General features: G+C 40.4%; 1 protein-coding gene across 2 annotated transcripts; it reads left to right on the forward strand.

Annotated features, from left to right (window-relative positions):
* Positions 1–1,615: 1,615 nt before the first annotated feature.
* On the forward strand, positions 1,616–17,734 carry PABPC1 (poly(A) binding protein cytoplasmic 1). 2 transcript variants are annotated; one of them, XM_088533609.1, is made up of 15 exons: positions 1,616–2,360; positions 7,291–7,484; positions 7,589–7,704; positions 9,468–9,607; positions 10,792–10,886; positions 12,160–12,297; positions 12,400–12,495; positions 12,948–13,220; positions 13,407–13,497; positions 13,677–13,787; positions 14,592–14,746; positions 15,186–15,270; positions 15,390–15,520; positions 15,846–15,941; positions 17,293–17,734. In XM_088533609.1, exons 1-14 carry the CDS (start codon positions 2,168–2,170, stop codon positions 15,936–15,938), a joined length of 1,911 nt encoding a protein of 636 aa, XP_088389735.1. In that variant the 5' UTR covers positions 1,616–2,167; the 3' UTR covers positions 15,939–15,941; positions 17,293–17,734. The 2 variants fall into 2 exon arrangements, with proteins under 2 accessions (XP_088389735.1, XP_088389736.1); XM_088533610.1 differs by having other exon boundaries at positions 9,468–9,598.
* Positions 17,735–17,967: the final 233 nt, after the last annotated feature.

Genomic DNA, 17,967 nt, shown 5'->3' on the forward strand with positions numbered 1-17,967 from the left:
GTTCTGCTCTGGGTTTGGCGACCTCCAGCTAGAAGCAGCAAAACGGTGGCAGCTGCTGAGCGTGAGCGGAATCCTTTAAACACGACTGCAAAACTCCACTCGTACTCACCACGACTGCTCTGTTTAGGACTCAGGATGACAAACGTTGATGAAAGAGAAACAAAACAAGATAGCAAACTGCAGGCCATTCTTCCTCTTTGTGTTGAAACTACGTAAAATACGGAAGAAAATAAGATCTATGAAACATAGAGATGTTATCTCCAAGACTTCTGCAAATCTTGCATGTATTCGTGGTAAAGAAAGATGCACAGTTTATGTAACTATAGTTTTTTGTATGAAAATTTAAAATCATATTTGATTACTTAATAATACATAACAGTAGGAATTCATAAGATAAGAAAATATTTTCTAGCTAAAAATAAAGCAGTAGTATGGCTGTCACCATTTTTCTGAAGTCCACAGTACTTCTTCTCTCAAAAAAATAATTCTTGGTATACCACAGACCCTGATACTCCTTTGATAAGCTGCTAATCAGACACTACTGCCTCAAATTGACCAGAATGGCAAACACCTTAAACATACACCGAGGCACGAAAATCAGGGTGAGCTTAAATACTCTTACTCAGTCTACAACCAAAATTTAAGCATTTCAACACAAAGCATAACAACCAAACATACTAAACTCACAGAACGAGCACATACTCTAGAAGCTGAAGAACAGACTTACACTGTATTAATAACTCTAATTAAGCTAACCCAAGTTCACAGAGATGCTTTTAAACTTATCTTTTTTTTTTCTTCAAGAAATAATACATATATATGCAAGATTTTTTTTAGTTCACACAAGTGCCACGACTGCAGGTTACAGAAGATAAATAAAGCTACAGAAACAACTTGAATATGGAGGCAAGTACGCCAAGTCTGTTATCGATCACGTTACACCCAAGTTAGACACACGCCAGAAAATAAGAGTTTCCCATCACAAGACAGGAATTTCTACAGGCGAAGCTCCGCCTTCCGGAGCGGCCCGTCCCGCAGCGGGAGCCCCGCGCGGAGGAGGCCGCGGCCCGGGGACGGCCCGAAGCGCCGTGTCGCCCCGCGGCGGAAGCGGCACCCTCGGCGCATGCGCGGCGGGGCCGCCCGTGCCCTTCCCTTTCCGCCCGGCGCGCGACCTTCCCTGCCCGCGCGCGCCGCCGCCGAGCACCGCCCCCCTCCGCCGCGGCCCGGGCCGCTTCCGCCCCCAGCACGGCGCGGACGCGCATGCGCGGCTCTCCCCCCCCCACGCCGTTACGCGCCCAACGCGCACGCGCCCTCCACTCCAGGCCTCACCCCCCACCCCCCGCCTCGCACATGTGCTCTGGCGCAGCGCATGCGCCGTCGCGCCGAGCCCCAACCGCCGCCGCTGACGTCTCCGGGCGCGTGCGCTGTGGCGCGCGGCCTTGTCTCCGGGCGGCTGCGGCGCATGCGCCGTTGCGCACGTCCCCACGGCCGGGCGCCGGCGCCGCGCGTCTCCCCGCCCCCGCCCGCGTCGGCGCCTGCGCACTACGCGCTCGCGGTGCGTGGCGTGCGGGGCGGTGGGGGCGGGTGGGGGCGGGGCGCCTATATATAGTGCGCGGCCGGGGCGGCGGCCTCCCCCTTGTCCCCCGGCCGCCGTCGGAGCTGTGTGCGCAGTGCGTGTGCTCCGGACACCCGGACACGCCGGCCCGGCCCCGCCGCACCATTTATTACTAAAAATACTAAAAAAGCCAAAAAAAATCAAAAAATCCTAAAAAACCTACAAAAAAATCCTTAAGCCTTCCTCTTCCCGACAACCTTCTGCAACCGGCCGGTTTGATATAAAATAACCCGGTGAAGCGAAGCCCCCGGACCCGGCGCAGCCGAGAGGAGACACTGAGCGAGCCCGACTCCCGCCGAGGCCAGCGACAGCCGAGACCTCCGCCAGGCCCCGGCGCCGAGTGAGCCACCACCTCCCCCGCCCGCCGCGCACCCGCCTCCCGGAGCCGTTAAGTTTCGAATCCTCCTCCCAAGTAACCCCCTCCCCCCCGCCGGGGCCGCCGCCGCCGCCTCCCGCCGTCCCCCTCCGCGCACGGAAGCCGGGGCCGCCGCGGCCTCCTCGCCTCGTCAGCGCCCCCCGCGTTGCCCTCCCGCGCCGGGAGACGGCGGCAGGATGAACCCCAGCGCCCCCAGCTACCCCATGGCCTCCCTCTACGTGGGGGACCTGCACCCCGACGTCACGGAGGCCATGCTCTACGAGAAGTTCAGCCCTGCCGGGCCCATCCTCTCCATCCGCGTCTGCAGGGACATGATCACCCGCCGCTCGCTCGGCTACGCCTATGTCAACTTCCAGCAGCCCGCCGACGGTGAGTGGCCGCCCGGGGGGGGACGCGGGGGCCGGGGGGCACCTTGGGCCGCTGCTCGCCGAGGAGCCGCCTCCCTCTTTGCCACTCTCCCTCCCTGCTTCCCCCGGCGCCCGAGGGCTCCGCGGGCCCCCCCAGCCATTTTGCCCGGGCGCCTCGGGCCCGGCGCGGCGCTGCCGGGACGCGGGCAAACTTGGCGCCGCGCGCTCGGTTAACTTGGCGGCGGGGCCGCCGCCGGGTGACACGCGGCCCGGGGCTGCGTGCGCCTCGTGGCGGGGGTGGGAAGGGAGGGAGGCGCCGCCTCGCTCCGCCGCCGGGAACCGAAAGCTCCCGCCGAGCCTCTGCGGCGGCACCGGGCACCCGCGGGAGCCTCCCGGGGGCTGTGCGGGCGGCCGCCCCGCAGCCGGGCACGTCCACGTGTGCCCCGCTCCGGAAGCCGGGGTGACGGCTGGTTTGAAGACAACATCGCGGTCATTAGCTCCTTTTAATAACTGAGCGGGAGCTGGGTGTGTGTGCGTGTGAGTAAGGACTATGAGGAGGAAATGGGACGGGAGCCCTCGGTAGTTGGAGCCCGTGAAGTCAGAGTACAGGCCGGAGCAGAACACATTAAAAGGCGTTTGTCAAAGGTGTGGAGGGGATGACATTACTTCAGCCTCCAGCCTCCTCCCCTTGCCTTTTATGTAATAAACTCATCCATTTTTCTTTACAGTAAACTATTTGACATTGTGTATATGGTTTCTTTTTTTAAATAAATCTGTTTCTACATGTGATGTTGTTGCTACTCAAGTTATCACCCAGGAAACTTGCTGTATAGTTCCGATCATCCGTTTGTGCTAAACTTTGGCAGGCCAGCCCATTTATTTGGAGGACATTTTCATAAAATGTACCAAATGTGAACAGTTGTAAGTTTTGTTGGAGTCTTGGATAAAAACGAAAAATACCCTGTTCAGCAAGAACACATTTGATTTCAAGTATAGTTAAGCAAACAGCTTTCCTACCATACTAATTCAATTTTTCACTATGAAAGTGAGAGATTTGAACTCCAGACTTTTCAAGCAGTTGGATTAACTCGCTTTCAAAATAAGTTTTAGTGTGTGGGTGTTATCAGATCAGACTTCTGGTGTTCTGATCATACCTGTATATATGTAGTAAAAGTTACCATCTCACCTTTTCCTAAGAAGTTATTTTGCCTGTTACCAGTTTTCTCATCTCAAGAGACCTTTTAATTTATTCAGACATTGTTTAGAATAAGAGGAATAAAAATGCTTATTTTAACATACTTTTGTCTACTTTCAATTGATTAAAGACTTCGAATGTTTTTAAAAAAAAGAAGAAGAAAATAAGGGGTTAGCACAGAACAGTTCAGTACTGGTGGAATGATAGCATCAAGGCAGTGTTTGAAGGTGATTCAGGTGCTTCTCTCTCTTTAGTAACAGAATGTAAGAGTTGACCTTATCTTTGTGCTTAGTTTAGCTACATATTGAGTCCTACCTATTGTGCCTGAATCTTGCAATCTGCCAAAATCTTAGAACCTTCTTATTTCACCTTATAAGGTGAAATAAGGTGCTTAGATTCAGAGCTTGGGAATATGTTTGCAGCGGATTTGGAGCAGTAGTGTTTTTATAAGTGTTTTGGGGCTAGATGTATAGAGGAGCCTGTATTTTGTTTTAAACTTACTCCAGTTTTTCGTCTAAAAGTTTTTCACCTGTGGCAAACTTACATCTGGCACCTATTTAGAAGCACTTGTTTAAAATAGCAACAATGTAACTTAAGTGACATTTTTGTGATTAAATTTTTGCAACAATTTTAGAATTTGATATTCTTAGAAAATACCTGAAAAGAATTTGTGCTGAGGATAAATGGTTATTCCTACAGTAACATGAGCTCCCAAACTGCCAGCATTTTCTTGGCTTAGCTTAATTCTTACCTGCATCTCTGGCTGTTTATTAAACAGCTAGTAACAACCGGCTAGGGTTTGAAAAGGACTTTGAAGGTGTGTATGACATTACCAGCTGTCTGTAAAGTAGGGATCTCAAAGCTCTTCCAAAATCTAATTAAACCTGATGACATGCTTGTGAGGTATGCACACATTTTATAGTTGTGACTTTTCTGGATTTGAGTCATTGTCCAGACTAAAATCAAGGCAATCTTGTTTAATCACCAAACTGGAAATATTTATGAGTAATCCAAAACTGCACTTTTTTCTTCTGAATTTTCGAGTATGCTTGTTTCCACAGATTTGTTATTTCGCAGCTATTCCTGCGTGTATTTAGCACAAATGTAGCATTAAGTATTTATTCATTTTGGAGTTGCTAAAGTTGACTGTCCAGCTTGTTCACGACTAAAATGGGAACTGGTGACTCATTCAATAAAAGCTTGAGCGGAATCAGCAAAAGTATAGCATGGGGTAGGTGTGTCCCTTTGGTAACAAGTTAACCATTGAGTGGAACTGTCTCCTGCAAACCAGTGCACAGCCTTTTATGGGAAAAAGCTGGAATCCACTGAAAGTAAGCCAATTTTGGTAGCTGTAAATAGTGACTGGGTAGCTTATGCTTACTTTCAAATGAGATGTATTCTAGCAATGTTTTAAAATATGTTGTGGAGTGATAAAGTAGTTGGTTAAGCAGAAATCCTTGTTGCTTCTACTTCCATGCCACAGAAGAGATGAGAGCAGCTGAGACTTCCCGTGAAATCCTTGTCTTTGTGGAGCAGTTGCATCAGCCCAAGATACAAGCTCACAATTAATTCAGAGGGATGATATTTGTAAGGGCTACTGTGGACCCTCTCTGTGTCAGATGTTTGGGAAACGTGTCCTGGAACACACATTTTTCAGATGTTGGGATTATTCTAGAATCAATTAGCATGAATGAGAAAAGCCTCTTTTGTAGTAAAAGCAAGCCCTGTTACTACTTCTGGAAGTAATGAACTGCTTATCACCAATGCTTTTGCTGTAATAATTTTAATGACTTCTAGGGTAACACCAAAATTTTTTGATGTTCCCACAGTAGCATCTGAGAGATCCACAGTTCATACTGTTTGGCCATCAGCTTTTGATAATTTAAGTTTTTTCATGCTTATCGTTTCTCACTATCAGAAACGCAGGCTTCAGCTTTGTATCAGCTGTTTGCGTGCTGCTGTCACGTGTTAGGGTAAGAGTGTTAATAGAATAGCCTTTCAATTGTGCTTTTTTAAAGGAAAATGACTGATAGATGTGTGCCTAATTAACTTTTACAAATATCTTGAATATTACATCATCTTCACCTTCACTTGTAATCTGAAAACACAACAAGAAAGGAGATGTGCGATCTACCAGCTGGATAGATTTGATAACTTTTTATTTGGCCATGATACCCAATAACATAACTAAAGATAAAAGAAGAACTTAAAGAACAAAAACATTCAGTAAGCTTTTAGAGTGGGATTTTATAGCTGTGGCTGTTTTTCAGTTCTCTTCCCGAGAAGAGAAACACGGCTACTGGTTTTAAACTAGTACTAAACTGATTGTTGGCTTGCCATTAATATGTTGCTACTATGCCATCTAAATGATTGTGGGATTTTTTTTGTAACCAGACAGAAAATAATCATTCTCCCTCTACTATATTAATTGAAAAAGCGTTATCTTTCTAAATGTTTGCAGCAGCAAAATGCATTTTGAAATGTCTTCCGGTGTTAAAGGACTCGTGGATTACAAAAAGCTTTTACACAGAAGTGATATAGCAGTAGGATGAGAAAAAAGTTATGTTGTGAATTAAGTTTTAAAAGGTTCATATTTTTAAATGAAATTCGGTCTTGTTAACTAAATTCAGTCTTGTTAACATTATATTGCTTTGCTATATGCAGGCTGCAGTAAATGATTTAGTACCAATTGGTGTGACTTCACATATTTTGGGGGACTTTTTTCAATATCCTTCAAGTTATGCCAGATAGAAAAATGGAAATGAGTTAGTATAGGAGATCATAAAACATATGTCATAATTTGGACCCATCGCTATTTTTTTACTTAAATGACTTGTTGGCTTAAAACATCACAGCCGTGTCTTGTTTCTTTGAAAGGATATATCATGAAAACTGTGGATGCTTTGGCACTTCCATATCTAAAAACACTGAGCTCTTGAATTCAGGCATTGAAAAGTTGGTCATGGAGCTCTACTGGAAAAAGTACTCCATGGGAGAAAAGAAAAAACACTGTTTAACGCTGGCTTATATTACTTCAGTTTGCTCTGATAATGCTTGTACTTTATTGAGCACTTATTGATATATCTCAATGTGCTTTTAATGGATATTTCAGATTTTCAAAATTAAGTGTTGGCTTTTTTTTTAAACTATCTCTGAATTTTGTTTCAGCTGGAAGTAAATCATAGGGTTTTTTTCCCACTAAAGAATTGTGAGGAACAGCTTTAGGATCCACTCTTGTACTGCACCGAGCAAAGTAGTTTTGTCAGTTTATGGGTATCTGTTGTTTAGGAGCTGTGCCTAGTGCAGGCATGAGTTATACCTGTAAAAGCCTGTAATTAATGTGTGTGTAATTAATGTGAAGGGAAGGAAGAGAGAGGGCAGCTGCTTTTTACAAATGTTAAAGATCTTTCCTGATGTGGACAGGTCATAGTTGCCATCAGTTGATACATTGCTTCTCCTTTCATCATTGACAGCTTTTCATAGTGAGTGGGTCTCTAACCTTTAGGCTGCTGGGATGTCTGCCGTTTATCCAGATGATTGGTACACCTTTCTTCCTTTTTTGTTAAATTGTGGATTTCTTTGAAGAATTGCTGTTTTTACTTTGATAGAGGACTTTCTTTTGGAAGTTTGGGTTTTATTTTGTTGGTGATGCTGGACTTTAGCTTAGGTTTTATGAAGAATTGCACTTCAGGTGCTATTTTTGTGCTTATTGAAGTAACTTCAGTATTTTGATGAATTTCATAATGTTTTTTTCCAGCTGAACGAGCTTTGGATACCATGAACTTTGATGTCATTAAAGGCAAACCAGTCCGCATCATGTGGTCTCAGCGCGATCCATCTCTACGCAAAAGTGGTGTAGGAAACATCTTCATCAAAAACTTGGACAAGTCAATTGATAACAAAGCTTTGTATGACACATTTTCTGCTTTTGGAAACATTCTGTCTTGTAAGGTCAGTGGAAAATTATTAGCATCTTTAATGGTTTAACAGAAAAAAAAATCTTAATTATACCGGAGCCATTTCATAGCTGTTACAACAGGATTTTTCTTTAATAGGTGGTGTGTGATGAAAATGGATCCAAGGGTTATGGATTCGTGCATTTTGAGACACAAGAAGCTGCAGAAAGAGCTATTGAAAAAATGAATGGTATGCTGCTTAATGACCGCAAAGTGTAAGTACATAAATACATAGTTTGGGATCAACAGACTAAAATTCATTTTACAAACACATTCTTAAAGCTTATCCAGAAAAGACAGATTGTTCTGAACATTTGCAGTTTTAAAGAGGATTTAGAATTTTAGTACTAGGAGTACTCTAAAAATGACTTTTTAGGTATTTAAAAATCAGAGTGAATTCAAACCATGCTACTAATGGCATCTAAGAAAAAGAAAGGAAGATTTATTAGTTATATCTTAGTTATATAGCAAGTAAATATTGTAATGAGTGTGAGGGCTTAACTTGGTGGTCTTGTGGCTATCCCTGCTTTGCTAATCTTACTGCTCTGAGATAAAATCCTTCAGGTGTTCTGAACAGTATTTCCTTTATAGGAATTGTCTTGTTAGGTACAGGAATCATCATTTCTTGTTGAAATATAAAGCTGTAAAGGTATTTTTGTATAGGAGTCTGATTACACTAGATGTCTTTTAATCAGTGTCTTAATAAACACATATTTAGGGAGTGGGAGTAGAACACACAAACTGCAAGGAGTTTTGCTGGTATAACTGTTCTAGTCTCCAGAAAAGGAAAGGCTTCTCAGCTATGCTTAAGGAATTGTTATGATATTTTGTTCAGTTGCAAAAGAACAGCTCTTGCAAGTATTTGGAAAAAGGAGGACAGAAAACGTCATGAATGATACCATAACCTATTAATTTTATATGTCGAGATGGATGAATCAAGCCATCTCCAAGGAGAACATATGTTTTGAAACTTAAGCTTTCCTGCTTGATTTTTGTTCAGCTGATTGGGGATGTTCACTTAACTTTCATCTTTTTAAAGTACTATGAAGTAGTAAAAAGGTCAACATATTACCATCGTGTAAAATTGCAACATTTATGTAAATGTCTGATAAAACACATTATAAGAGTTAATGCTGTATGAGATCCTGTTCAGACCTGGCATTTAAAGCAGATTACAGTACTTCGCACACTTTCAAAATCTGCTGAATTCTGGTAGTACTGATTGTACAATCATTTTCACCATCCTTGACTACTATAAATCAGTCACAAAATGTAAGGAAATCTTGAGTTTACTGTGTTCTTCATTAGATCTCCTAGAATTGGAACTATAAATTTGGACAGTTCAATAAAATTGCTGAGTAAAAGTCTACAGTATTACACATGCAACTGCAACCTCTGTTCTGGAGTGGGTTCTTGAGTCTGAGTGTTGTGTTTGGCTGCTGTTCCTTCTGTGACAGAATCAGTGGCCTTTAGTGCTTCTAGCCAATTCACAAATGGTATTTGACTAAAGAGACAGTTGAAGGGTGTCGGAATGGAGGGGAAAGGGGTGAGTAGGGCAAATACCCCTTGCTTACCATTAGAGAATGGTAATGGATTTAGGCCTGACAAACTTCAGTATTAGCACAAAAGCTGTGCTGGTGTCTGGAATTTCAGTTTAGCCTCTTTACTTAGGACTCTTCCCCAGTGTGGTAGCTCTTGATGTCAAAGCAGCTATTTTAGGTTTATAAGAATGAGCAATCTTGCCAATGGCTCAAAAGCCTATTTGTGCTAGTAATTGCAATAAGCACGCTGATATTGAAAACGGATAGTAAAATTGTTTTTCTGATGGAGCTTTATCTTGACTATTTTATCTGAAGAATTTCATGCCTATGATGATCAATGAGACTGATATAGAATAACATTATGATGCCAAAGGATTAAAATAAAACTTTACATCTCAACAGACTTGCTTTAATCTACATTGTTCTCCTGTAACTAGATTTGTTGGAAGGTTTAAATCCCGCAAGGAACGCGAGGCAGAGCTTGGAGCCAGAGCAAAAGAATTTACCAATGTTTACATCAAGAATTTTGGAGAAGACATGGATGATGAAAGACTTAAGGAACTCTTTGGCAAGTTTGGTAATGTCTTAAAGTTTAAGTTTATATAAATAGCAGTAAAGCTCGGATTATTTGTCTGCACAGCGTTTCATATGAGTGATCAAGCAGCTGTATGAAGGAGATACAAAAAATATGTATTGAAATGCTAGCACTTGATTCCAATTTCTAATTCAAAAATTGAAATAGTATCCACTGAATTTCAAATAACCCGAATAGTACCTGTAATCCACCAATCAGAATTGCTTCTGATAATCTGACATTAAAGTATCTATTTAAATAATATTTTAAATAGAATTTACACATTAAAGTTTTTTGTTTTAAGATTTTTCTGCTTTAATACGGATATTTTACCACATTCTGCAATGAATTAATGTTTCTTGCTGCTTTGTCACTGTTTTGCAACCTTCTCTTTATTCATGTATCTCAGCCTTTATCATTCAGGTGAATTTTCCTTCTTACAAGATTATAAGATTTTTGTCATTAGCAAATCATTAATTCTATCTTGATCCTTGGTTATGCAAGAAGGCAAAATATGGTAGCCATATGGTCATGATATAGTAACATATATATTGTGTCACTCTTGAAATAAGAAATGTGAAACTTTTTCATTGAATTATTATTCTCCTACAGACTTATTTGTATCTTCAGCCTCATGACTTTCATTTCTTGTGTCTTTTTTTCACTCCATACTTTAGCTGTTTTTCATTGGGTGTCATTTAGAGAAAAGATTGATGTATATGTCTTTTATAGCAACTCTTAATACCTGTGCCCTAAGCAGTATTCATAGGAAATGCTGAATTTAGCTGCTAATATTTGTCTGAAGTGAATCCGAATTGTGATTTTTTTTCAAGAGTTTCAGAACTGTTAAGCTAGGGTGGACTTTCACATGGATACATGGTGGCAAAGCACAGCCATGAACTCAAGGTCTTCTGTCTGGTTTCAGTGCCTCTTTCAAAGGAGAAGTGTAAATACTTTTTTAATGAGAAAAATAGAATAAAATGAAATTTCTGCAGATTTTTCAATGAAAATACAATAAGAAATTCATCATGGTAGATTTCAGCCCAAGCAGCTAGTGTTCAGCATCATAGCGGGAAAATCAGCAATTTTGTATTAATGTGTGGTGTTTACTAGACTATTGCTTATGTTGGCATATGAAGAGAGTACACTCTGCACATGCAGCCTAAGTTTTTACATTCTTTTTCCAGGTCCTGCCTTAAGTGTGAAAGTTATGACCGACGAGAGTGGAAAATCCAAAGGCTTTGGCTTCGTTAGTTTTGAAAGACATGAAGATGCCCAGAAAGTAAGCGCTTGGAGTTCGTTTTAGGATGTTTGTAACTGTGACCTGAATAATTAGCCTCTTCTGAATCATTTGAAGTCCTGAAAATTCATTAAGGGTTTTTTAATTGATGGAGGACATTGAGGAAACAAATCTGCTGCTTAGTTGACTTAGCATGCTTTCTGTCATTTGGTTTGAGAAGCCTATTAAATTCAGATACTCTTAAAACAGCTTGAATTAGTGTAGAAATGAGGAATCCTGAATAACTTAAGAACCCGCTGTAGTCGTGTTTGAAGGTCTCGCAGAGATCTGGACGTATGCTGAGCAATATACATAGTGAATTACAACATCTCTGCAAAACCCAGGTGAATAATTGAATGCAATTTGGTTGCACAAAGCATTTGTGCCAGTGCAGGCAGGAAGAATTGTGTTTTCTGACTTCAACCCTGCAAAGTCAGCAGGAAAGCTATTAGTTTTACGAAGCACATTTGGCACAGCTGTAAGAAAATAATCAGAACCCTGTGATGCTGCTGTTACTCTGCAGAGTAACTTTGGAGAAAGGGTCCTTTTAATTTGTGTGTATGTCTGTAGCATGCTAGTAAACTGTATAACTTAATTGTTTGATGGTTGGTTTCTTTTATTTAACAGTTTACTGTGACAGTAGGACAGGAAGAAAAAACTCAGTACAAATGAAAAAAATAGCACGAGTTGGCTTTTCAAAAAGTATTTCTCTTGTCAGCAGTGCAAGATTACAAGCAACAGATTGGAACAAATGCTGTAGTATCAGATTCCAATATTTTATTAAATATCTATTTTCTAATGATACTGTGTGAATAAAATGGTGACCTCTTTTTTAAACCAATTGAGCAGTTGTAACTCAAAACAGTCTAAAACACAAAGGTCGTATTTTCCTACTGTGTTTTTATAATGAGAGTTATATATAAAAAAAGTCATATATGCAAGCTGTAAGTTAGCACAGAGCAAGTAAAATCTCCGATTTCAGATATTTCTTCTAAAATGTTTTTTAAACTTCCTATGAGAGAAGATTTTGTGCTTTTTGTGACTCTTATTTATCCTGGGCAGAAGCACATTCAGAAAGTAATTGCCATTTTACACTGAACAGATAAATTGTGGGATACTTTATTTTAGCAATTGATATTTTAGATGTTGTGGTAGGCGGTTTTTCTTAATAATATTTATGCAACTTTGAAGTATTTTCTGTTGTTTCTTTAAAAAAAAAAAGAAAGAAAAAAAGATAAAGCACTGAAACACTGTTAAAATTTGTTTCTTAATGAAGGCTGTAGATGAGATGAATGGAAAAGAACTTAATGGGAAACAAATCTATGTTGGCCGGGCTCAGAAAAAGGTGGAAAGGCAGACGGAGCTCAAGCGCAAGTTTGAACAAATGAAACAGGACAGGATCACCAGATACCAGGTTTGGTTTTAATTTGATAGGACTAATGTTTATTTTATGATACTTTCAGATTCATGTGGAACATTTGCTTTCAAAATAACTAGACTCTTTTTTTTTCTTTAGGGTGTAAACCTTTACGTGAAAAATCTTGATGATGGAATTGATGATGAACGTCTTCGAAAAGAATTTTCCCCATTCGGCACAATCACTAGTGCAAAGGTAAAGTCAAATTTGTGGAATGTACTTCTTCAAAGATGAGCAGGGAACTTTCCCCAAGGAAGAGAGATTTTTCTTTGGCTAACACTAGTAAAATGCAGAGATGTGACACACTTGCCTAGCACCGCTACTGCTGTTACATGTGTATAGTCATTCCTTCCCTGATTTCTGTACATTTTTCAATGATGATAATCATACTGTCTTGAAATGAATGAAAAGTGCTGACATCAATATAAGAAAATCACATCTTTTCAATGCTATTGTTCCTTTACTGAGATTTTCATCTGCATTCACTAAGCAACTTGTATTTAAGCAATTACATTACATTTTGTAAATCATTTCAGTAAAACAAACTTGTGATCTCATTTGTGCTAACTTGAAAAAAAGACCTCATGCAAGTTAATAGGGATAGATACAATGTTCTCTTGTGTTAATGCTGAATTTTGCACTGACAGGTCATGATGGAAGGTGGCCGCAGCAAAGGATTTGGTTTCGTGTGCTTTTCTTCACCAGAGGAAGCCACCAAAGCTGTCACAGAGATGAATGGTAGAATTGTGGCTACTAAACCATTATATGTAGCTCTAGCCCAGCGTAAAGAGGAGCGCCAGGCTCATCTTACCAACCAGTATATGCAGAGAATGGCAAGTGTAAGAGCAGTACCTAATCCTGTAATCAACCCCTACCAACCAGCACCTCCTTCAGGTTACTTCATGGCAGCTATCCCACAGGTATGTACAGAAATGAGTAACTCAATACTTTATGCTACAGTTACAATTTGACAATTTGTTTAGATTTAACAGTAGATAATAACATATATCCATAATTTCAGTATTCCACTTTTGCAGTGAAAAGGTGATTGCCTTTTGCTGGGCCCTTTGCCATTAACAGTTCTGAACCGTGTTTGCATTTGACAGACTCAGAACCGTGCTGCATACTACCCCACCAGTCAACTTGCTCAGCTCAGACCAAGTCCTCGCTGGACTGCTCAGGGTGCCAGACCTCATCGTAAGTCACTTTACCTTTTTCTAGAGCTCGCTGGAAACTCTATAGCATTTACCTCCTTTTTAATAGATTTTCATTGAATTACAGCACGGGTCCAGCTCATGTTATATGGTATTAGACCAGAGCTCTTCACACCATCCAGTGTTTCATGATGTAACTTTATACACTTTTTTCTAAACCAGCGTTCCAAAACATGCCTGGTGCTATCCGCCCAGCAGCACCCAGACCACCATTCAGTACCATGAGACCAGCTTCTTCACAAGTTCCACGAGTCATGTCAACACAACGTGTTGGTGAGTCTCAGGTTTCATTTCTGCAAAACTATGAAAGTATGAAGAAAAGAAGTTCTGAAAGCCTCTTAAAGAAGTTCAGTATCATGTGTTAACTGCTTCCCTCTTCATTGGCTCTTTACTAGATGAACTATCATCATCTTCTAAGAGCTGCTCAAAATGCTGTTCCAGTGAAAGCTGAAAATCGGACTCCTGCTGTGGTCCCTCTCATGCATGAACCATTTCTCTCTTTAGCATGTGTTTTAATAGCATTGTATGACAGGTCCTGCCATTACTAAACACTGGCAATTATAATAATAGGTTGTGTGTACAAATATTGAGGAGGTTTTACAAAATACATTGTCATAGAAGACAGTGAGTAAAGTATCACATGTGCCATATGTGCACATGGCTGAATGAACCAGAATTAATTGTAATGGAGTCTTAACTTGCCCAGAACATATTAGGCAATAGCATTTTTAGCTAGCTACTTCCTGAAAAGACTTTTTTTAGGATGACTTACTGTTATAAAAGGCTTAAGAAATCAAATTAAGTTAGCACTCAGCCAAAAGTGATTTTTTTTTTACTTGTGATATAAAAAAATGTAAGAAAAGTAATTAATGAAGTGTTTTGGAAGTAACTCTTGGTAAACCTCATAATTTGAAGCTTGAGATGTGACCAGCGGTCTTACAATTGACAGTACTACTGTGATATGAATCTACAATGCAGTACCTAAATTAGGTGTTCAGTTCTGCGTGTTTTCATTTCTGTACAGTGCATGCTAAATAAAAGTTGAATTATTCACATGCAAACTTGTCATCCTCACAGCTAATACATCAACACAGACAATGGGTCCACGTCCTGCCGCAGCAGCTACTGCAGCTACTCCTGCTGTACGCACAGTTCCACAGTACAAATACGCTGCCGGGGTCCGCAATCCCCAGCAGCACCTCAACACGCAGCCACAGGTTGCCATGCAGCAGGTACGTGGTGTTGGGCTTCTGCATTCTTTTGCTGCATGTTTTTTGTTTGCAGAGAAATGGATGGGGGCAGGTGGCAGGAGACTTGCAGTTAAAGGTTTTCTTGGTTATTCTAGAATTCAGGGTCCAGATTATGGCACCAAAGATAGACTTAGGCCTTAAGATACACTTCAGGTTGACCTGGAGCAGGAGATGTTTTCCAGTTGCCTCATACTTCAGCCTGGATTCTCCTTGTTTGCTCCACAGTTCAGCACTTGATACTCATCTCCAGTATCACTGAGCATTTATGAACACTGTCTTATAAATGGGACCTCATTGGGAGTTTCTTATGCATATCTAAGGGTGTACACAGTTTATGCTGAGTTGTGGGACATTGAGTGTTTGAAACTGCATCTAGTTAGGGACAAGAACTTATCCAAAATGATGTTAAATTAATTTGCAGCCTGCTGTCCATGTGCAAGGCCAGGAACCCTTGACTGCTTCCATGTTGGCTTCTGCCCCTCCACAAGAACAAAAGCAGATGTTAGGTATGTACGTAGTTTTTTCTTTGTGCCTTGTAGCAGAGGATAAATGTATTGGTGTATGTGTTAGGAAAAGACTTGTAAGGGACATGTCAAGTCAGTGTGGTGACTTTTTTCCCTCCTAGGTGAACGTCTATTTCCTCTTATTCAAAACATGCACCCTACTCTGGCGGGCAAGATCACTGGTATGTTGTTGGAGATTGACAACTCCGAACTCCTTCACATGCTCGAGTCTCCAGAATCTCTTCGTTCGAAGGTGGGTGCATTTTTCCTAATACTAGTTTCAGACTTGGTTAAATCCACGCTGGCTTAGCATGTGTTTATGCTGGCAGAGTGGAGTTGCAGTAATGAAGCAAAGCAGCCCGGGGCAAGAAGTTAGAGTATCCTCTTTCAGTGGGCAGCAGTGACTTATGTTAGCATAAACTGGGGCTGTAACCATTATTCTGTTCTTATCGATGCAGGTATTGTTCGTGTGTGTAATTTAAACTGCTTCATTAAGTTAAATATACAGAAATAACTAAGCTTCCCGAAATGAACAGAAATAATTAAGCTTACCCTTGCTTTTGTTTTTTATTTACCAGGTTGATGAAGCTGTAGCCGTACTACAAGCCCACCAAGCTAAAGAAGCTGCTCAAAAGGCAGTTAATAATCCCACTGGGGTTCCAAGTGTTTAATAGGTAAGTTTTCTGGTTGTGTGGAATACAGTTTTATAGGTTGATTAGAGCAGTCTTAGTCTATGGCCTCTAAGTAAAATGCTTCATTGCCCTCTATTGTTTGCAGCCACAAAAAGCAGCAATTGTTGTCGCAGTTGAGAAGTTTTGTGCTTGGTTCTAGTCAGTTCTGTAGCTCATAAATGCGAGTCTTCAAGAAAAATAGAGGCTAAGACTGTATCTACCTAAGGCTGTTTGAGATCCTCAGAGGAATTTAAGATTCAAACTTCGTTGAATAAAAGACACTATGTTTAATTTAAACTTTGAAAATACTGGCAGGAATATTTCTAGAATGTGGGATTAGCTTTTTTCTGCTCTGGGCATGCTTGCAAAGATGAGCAGTTCTATCAGACACCATCATTCTGCTCTTCAAGCAGAATTTTGTAGGAGAATTAACCTGAGAAAGATCTTGACTTCAGCCTTATTGTTAAAGAAATATGAAATAGTTTAGTTACACTATAACTTGCCTAATTACTTCCTCAAATCTGAAAGTACGCAGTAATTTATTAAACTGTATGTCGCTTTGACTTTACTTGTTTGAATTTAACTTAAATGTCAATTAAAATGTTGTCTTGATTATCTTTTATGGAATTTATATCTTAATTTTACAATTGAGAAAGAAGCAAAAGGCTGTTCTATTCAGTTTGAAAAGGGAAAAAGTACTGTAGCATTTGGCATAACACAGGCATCTGTTCTCCAGTACAGTTAGTTTTGCATGCATATTAACTTTTCAGATTAATGCTTATTAATTGGGCAGGCTTGATTTTCAAATATGATCACTTAAAATTTTCCCTTTTTCTTGCTTTTCATTTCTGTAACCCACCTTTTGGAGGCAGAATTTGAGCCACTTTTTCCCCACACCTTTTTTCACTAGTGCCATTTTCACAGTGGAGATGAACTGAATCATTTGTCCTAAACTGCTCAGACTTCGATAACATAACTTCTTGTGTCCCATAAAGCTCCCATAATTGGGATATGAACATACTGAGAGTTAAGTGCTCTTGTTTCTCAGTATGAGATTTGGTAGTCTGGCTTTAGGGTAGAGATGACCTGCAATCTAATTTGTTACAGGAACAAATTGTTCTGCTTAGTCCTTGTCCAAGGCCACACTTAGTGCTGCATATAGAGAATCCTAGACTCAGTTGTCTTTCAAAGGAAGATACCTTCTATATCTGTAAAAACTGAGATAGGAAATTTTGCATGGTATGGTTGGTACTGTGAAAGATCAAAATATTATTGACCTTCCAGTTAAAACAAGTATACCAGAAAAGAGAACGGCTTTAATTTTGAAAACTAAAAATATTATTTTTCTTTACAGAAAGATCCGGGACTACAATCTAGAACTTCGCTTCACCGAAGAAAAAAAAAAATTAAACATGGAAAAACTATTAAATATTGAGAAAAACATTGCAAAATATAAAATAAATAAAAAAAGGAAAGGAAACTTTGAAGCTTATGTACAGAGCAATGCCAGGACTAGCAAAACAAGTGTTAGTCCTAGATTACTTATTGATTTAAAACTTAAAAAAAATAGTAAAATAAAAAATACAAATTAATGTTTTATAAACCCGAGGGAAAAAGAATTTTCAGCACAGTACAAAAATTTAAGCATTCCTTTCTTTAATTTTGTAATTCTTTACTGTGGAAAAGCTCAGAATATCACCACTGTTTTAGTTGACAGTGAGAATTGATAGCTGAGCAAAAGAAACGTAATTTGGATTATAAAATTCTTGCTTTAATAAAAATTCCTTAAACACTGACGGACTTGTGACGGTTTCTTTTTTTCAGTGTCCTTCAAATAAGGTGCTTGTTCCAAAATACCAGATAGAAGTCTTGCCCTATAGTATGTTTTTGCAGTCTAGAGAAGATTAGCCTGCACTGGGCCACCTGTTACTGATGATACAAACTTAGGCATTAAAACAAAAGGCCAGCTCCATCCACATCTGGGTTTTAACCCTTACAGCATGTCTGATCTCCTGTCCCCTATAAATAA

The sequence above is a fragment of the Tinamus guttatus genome, unplaced genomic scaffold, assembly GCF_059628265.1.
Source record: "Tinamus guttatus ecotype Peru unplaced genomic scaffold, ASM5962826v1 Tinamus_guttatus_pri_ptg000510l, whole genome shotgun sequence".
Classification (NCBI taxonomy): Eukaryota; Metazoa; Chordata; class Aves; order Tinamiformes; family Tinamidae; genus Tinamus; species Tinamus guttatus.